The sequence below is a fragment of the Trichechus manatus genome, unplaced genomic scaffold (genome assembly GCF_000243295.1).
Source record: "Trichechus manatus latirostris isolate Lorelei unplaced genomic scaffold, TriManLat1.0 scaffold00002, whole genome shotgun sequence".
NCBI classification, from domain to species: Eukaryota; Metazoa; Chordata; class Mammalia; order Sirenia; family Trichechidae; genus Trichechus; species Trichechus manatus.
Genome location: NW_004443938.1, coordinates 29,273,065 through 29,279,064, shown reverse-complemented (window position 1 = coordinate 29,279,064; position 6,000 = coordinate 29,273,065). Strand labels below are relative to the sequence as shown.

At 43.3% G+C, this 6,000-nt stretch overlaps 1 protein-coding gene across 2 annotated transcripts in view; it reads left to right on the top strand.

Annotated features, from left to right (window-relative positions):
- The first annotated feature begins 1,859 nt into the window (after positions 1–1,859).
- Positions 1,860–6,000, top strand: part of AIG1 (androgen induced 1) — a 303,544-nt gene continuing 299,403 nt past the window's right edge. For both annotated transcript variants that reach the window (XM_004368864.3, XM_023729483.1), the window contains exon 1: positions 1,860–2,090. In XM_004368864.3, coding sequence (XP_004368921.1) covers positions 1,950–2,090 — 141 coding nt within the window. In that variant the 5' untranslated portion in view covers positions 1,860–1,949. The remainder of the gene's footprint in view (positions 2,091–6,000) is intronic.

Here is a 6,000-nt window from a genome sequence, read left to right as displayed (position 1 = left end):
CTGATAACATGTCCCAAGTATGGGAGACAAAGTCTCATCATCCTCGATTTCAAGGAAAACTCTGGCTGTACTTCTTCCAGGACAGATTTGTTCGTTCTTCTGGCAGTCCATGGTATATTCAATATTCTTTGCCAACATCACAGTTCAAAGGCATCAAGTCTTCTTCAGTCTTTCTTATTCATTGTCCAGCTTTCCCATGTCTATGAGATGATTACAAATACCATGGCTTGGGTCAGGCACACCTTAGTCCTCAAAGTGACATCTTTTTTTTTTTTTTTTTTTTTTAACACTTTGAAGAGGTCTTTTGCAGCAGATTGCCTAATGCAATACTTTGTTTGAATTCTGAACTGCTGCCTCCTGTTGATTGTGGATGCAAGTAAAATGAAATCCTTGACAACTAAACATTTTCTCTGTTTAAGACTTAACGATAGATCTTCAGTAACCTTTTTTTCCCCAATTTTATAAACATGTAGCATGGACACACAAAAAAATACAGACCCAGCTTTTACATGAAGATACAAATATTCAACAATGAATAGTTCTATGCCAGTAGAATCTTCTTGGAATTATTTTAATACTTGTGACATCGATGTCTATTTGCATAATTATAATGCCAGCTTAAAATATCTGGAGGGTTTATTTATTTTTGTTTAGAGCTTGATTGGAAAACTCTGGGAAAACATTCCTCATTTGCTACTTTCTCTTTACCTCGAAACCCATGCTTTCCCTGCCACTCCACACTCCACATCGTCTGACTCAAAGACTATTTGGAGGCAACACCTGTTTTAAATGGATCCACAGGAAATAGCTATGTTGTCTTTTCACAATCTGACCCTGCATCTGGTTGGCTGAAATGTGATCATGATTTAAAAAAAAAAAAAATGCTGCCCACAGACTGAGGCAACTTCAGCGTGACAACACTTATTAGAAGGCAGACGAATTCAGTATATATTTTCCTTCCATTCAGCCCTGATATTGTAGTGTAGGAAAATAAATAAATAAACAAAAAGGGCAAAACCAGTTTAACTCCCGAAAAGATTAGTATTAAATTATACACACACGGGTTTTACATTCACACAGAATAATTTGTTTTTAAGGTGAATGCAATCTTGTAGTGGAAACAGCTATCTGAACTCCTTTCTTTATAACTTTATTTTATTTATAGAACTCTTGTCCAAAGTTCATAGTCCTACGTTTTATTATATATTGATATAAGATTTATAAATCTCTTGTCAAAAAGTGCAGGGTAGCCTACCCACAGAAAGCTGAATTTATAAGGGAGTTTCATAGTGATTAACAGCCCTCAGGCAACACTAATAGCCCACTGGCTCCAAAATAATGCAAGTCACTCGAGGGCTACCTATGCGCGTGTTTATACCTCACGTTCCCACGCCCACGAGGTCCCTCTCCCACGGAGCACCCTACTTAGCCAACAGCAACTAGAGGGGACTTCTGCCCTTATTCGCCGGGCTGGAAAGTTTGCCTACCTAGGGTGCCCTCCTTCAGTCCAGTATTCCCGTACCCTCCAGTAGCCCCGCATCCACTTGTCCCCGGGGCTCTGTCTCTCTCCACCCCGGAGCTCCTCGCACACTTCCCGAACCCTGGTGGCCCTCGGAGGCTGCCCACCCGCTGCTGGGACGCCTATGGCGCGCCTCTGGCCGGGTCTCCCGGAACCCAGGAACGCAGGAGCAGAATGACGAAGATGACGACAGAGATGACGCCACGCAGCCTCCCTGGCCGCAGCAGCGAGAGCGCCCACAAACCCCCGCCCCGCCCGCGCAGGTCGCCGGGCACTAACCAACCCGCTGGTGCTGCCAGACTCGCGCCCAGCGGCAGCCTCCGTCCGGCGCCCGCCCCGGAGCCCGCCCGCACCGGGCTGTTCTCGTGCCCGCCCGCGCGCCGGTCGCCCTCCTTCCTCGCCTCAGAGCCAGCCCGGGCCTTCTGCGAACATGGCGCTTGTCCCCTGCCAGGTGCTGCGAGTAGCTATCCTGCTGTCCTACTGCTCTATCTTGTGCAACTACAAGGCCATCGAAATGCCCTCGCATCAGACCTACGGAGGGAGCTGGAAATTCCTCACATTCATTGATCTGGTAAGGCCGTCCCCTCCCCTCCCCCTGCGCACCCTCAAACCCTCGGTGCCTGTGTGTTTGTGGGTGTGCGCGCGCTTGCGCGTGCACGTGCGCACTTGCGCGCGCCGCCAACATCCAATCCTGTCATTGCCTCTTCCCCAGTGATTGCATGTGGAGGCCTGGCTCCTACCGCAGCGTCACCTTCTGCACACCCAACATTATCTGGTAGGTGGGAGACAAGCGGAGGTAGGGCGCAGCCAGGTGGTGGGCTATATGAAGGGGAACACACACCTGCTTCTAAGAGGTGACGCGGGAAGATTCTCAACTAGCAAAAGGATGGACCACCTTGATCATGAGTGCTTTCGGAACCATGCACCCCCAAGGTGCTTTCCAGGGCACCCAGCATGGGATGAAGTTGTCACAGCTGCAGGACACTGGGTATTGTCTGGGTACGTGGAGCTTCAGTCTGAAGAGTGCCTCTGGAAGGGAGAGAAAGCACCGAATAAAGTTGTTTTCTTTGCCTCTGCTTTTGCACATTGTCAGTAATTTACTTCTGCCCTTTTCCACAGAAACTTTAGAGGAGAGACTTTCGAAGTGCATTTCCGGTGTGACTTTGCCCTCCTACTAGTCTTCCCATGTAAGAGTTTGCAATAGTTTGCAATAAGCAGCTCCTTTATTGGCCTACCATTACAGTCTCTCAACAGTGGCGGGATTTTTTTTTTTTTTTTTGCTTTGTTTTGTTTTGTTTTAAAGCTTACTTACTTCTGACACTGAAAGGGCCCTCAGAGAGAATCAAAAGATGGGCATAATGCCCAATGATGACGTAGAGTAGATGCTAGAACTTCAGGGTGAAAAGTGACTAATTTAGATTGGGTCACACACACACTAAAGATGATCAAGTATGGACAGGAAGGGTAAAACAAAACAAACTAGTTCTAAGGACTCATCTAGAGAAAAGTAGAAACAATTCCTGGGACGCCAGAACTGTCTATCCAAGATTATACACAAGGTTGGCCTCACAAGCAAGATAATCTCTAATTGTTATACCTTCCATTTTGATGATGAGAGTTTGATCCCTATTTGAAGATATTTCCAAGGCTTTAAATGTCACAAAGAAATGCAGTCAGAGACTTTTTGTTTAGAAATACCACCTTATTATTTGCATCCTTTTAGAGACTTTCAGCAATGGGTTTAAGTTCTTTTCCCCAACAGTCTTCAAACTGTGTACATACCCCTGGGGTACACAAGACTTCCCAGAGCATGGAGAATTTCAAGGATATGAATTTTCAGATCCTCAGCTTCCAACTCTTTCCTAAAACTAATCTGCCTTTGAACATGTCTGATGTCTGCCAGTTCTCCTTTCCTCCTCCCCATTCATCCAGGCGACAAGCACAAGGCAAGACTGTGCAGTATTTATCCTTTTCAGCATTCAGAAGATAGATGGTTGTCACCAAGACTATTTTGTTATTTAATTGAAAAATGAAGTTGGATTTTTTTTTTATTGTACTTTAGATGGTTTACAGAGCAAATTAGTTTCTTGTTAAACAATTAATACACATATTTTCTAGCATTGGTTGCCAACTCCATGCCATGTCAACACTCTCCCCTTCTCGACCTTGGGTTCCCTGTTACCAGCTTTCCTGTCCCCTCCTGCCATCTCGTCCTTGCCCCTGAGCTGGTGTGCCGATTTAGTCTCATTTTGTTTTACGTGGCCATCTAATCTTTGGCTGAAGGGTGAATCTCAGGAGTGACTTCAGTACTGAATTAAAACGGTGTCCGAGGGCCATACTCTCGGGGTTTCTCCAGTCTCTGTCAGACCAGTAAGTCTGGTCTCTTTTTATGCATTGGAATTTTGTTCTACATTTATCTCCAGCTGTCTGGGACCCTCTATTGTGATCCCTGCCAGAGCAGTTGTTGGTGGTAGCCGGGCACCATCTAGTTGTGCTGGGCTCAGTGTAGTGGAGGCTGTGGTAGTTGTGGTCCATCAGTCCTTTGGACTAATCTTTCCCTTGTGTCTTTAGTTTTCTTCATTCTCCCTTTCAAAGTCAGGTTTGTTTTGACAGAAAATATTATTAGATTGATTGGTGTCTCAATGAGGACTGGCTTTGCCAACTAGGTTGTGTGGCAGACATCTTCCATAGAGTGAATGAACTAATTCTGCAGCCCTGAGGTTCTGATGAGTATGTATATAAAGCAAGTATACAATATCTGGAGTGCCAGAAGTGATGTCTCTTTTTCAAGTGTTTAAACTTAGATTTTCAAATTTCAGTTGGTATTCTCACAATTCCTGGAGCTTTGTTTTTTATCAATGTCTTCAGTGTAGCTTGGACTTCTTCCTTCAGTACCACTGATTCTTGATCATATGCTACCTCCCTAAAAGGTGTAACATTGATCAATTCTTTTTGGTACAGTGACTTTGTGTATTCCTTCCATTTTCTTTTGATGCTTCCTGTGTCATTCAGTATTTTGCCCATGGAATCCTTCAGTATTGCAACTTGAAGCTTGAATTTTTCCTTCAGTTTTTTCATCTTGAGAAATGTCAAGCATGTTCTTCCCTTTTGGTTTTCTAACTCCAGGTCTTCGCACATTTCATTGTAATACTTTGTCCTCTCAAGCCACCCTTTGAAATCTTCTGTTCAGCTCTTTTAGGTTATCACGTCTTCCATTTGCTTTAGCTAGTCTATGTTCAAGAGCAAGTTTCAGAGTTTCTTTTGACATCCATTTTGATTTTTTCTTTCTTTCCTATCTTTTTAATGACCTTTTGCTTTCTTCATGTATGATGTCTTTGATGTCATCGCACATCTTATCTGGTCTTCATAATTAGTCTTCAGTGCGTCAAATCTGTTCTTAATATGGTCTCCAAATTCGGGTAGAATAGAGTCAAGGTCGTACTTTGGTTCTTGTGGACTTGTTCTAATTTTCTTCAGCTTCAACTTGAACTTGCATATGAGCAATTGATGGTCTGTTCCACAGTCAGCCCCTGGCTGATGATATTGAGGTTTTCCATGGTCTCTTTCCACAGATGTAGTCGACATGATTCCTATGTATTCCATCTGGCAAGGTCCACATGTATAGTTGCCTTTTATGTTGTTGAAAAAAGGTATTTGCAATGAATAAATTGTTGGTCTTGCAAAATTCTATCATGCAATATCCAGTGTTGTTTCTATCACCGAGGCCATGTTTCCAACTTCCAATCCTTCTTCTTTGTTTCCAACTTTTACATTCCAATCACCAATAATTATCAATGCATCTTGATTACATATTCGATCAATTTCAGACTGCAGAAGTTGGTAAAAATCTTCAGTTTTTTCATCTTTGGAGTTTAGTGGTTGGAACATAAATTTGAATAGTTGTAAATAACTAGTCTTCCTTGTAGGCATATGGATATTATCCTATCACCGACACATAGTACTTCAGGATCTTGAAATGTTCTTTTAGACAATGAATTGATGCCATTCCTCTTCCATTGGTCATTCCTGGCACAGTAGACCATGTGATTGTCAGATTCAAAATGGCCAATACCAGTCCATTTCAGCTTACTAATGCCTAGGATATCGACCTTTATGTGTTCCATTTCATTTTTCACAACTTCCAGTTTTCCTACATTCATACTTCATGCATTCCATGTTCTGATTATTAAAGCATGTTTGCAGCTGTTTCTTCTTATTTCGAGTTGTGCCACATTAGCAACTGAAGGTACTGAGAACATTACTCCATCCACATCATTAAAATTGACTCTACTTTGAGGAGACAGCTCTTCCCCGGTCGTCTTTTGAGTGCCTTCCAGCCTGAGGGGCTCATTCTCTGGCACTGTATCAGAGAATGGTCCACTGCTATTCATAAGGTTTTCACTGACCAATTTTTTCAGAAGTAGACCACCAGGTCCTTCTTCCTAGTCTGTCTTTGTCTGGAAGCTCTGCTGAAACCTGTC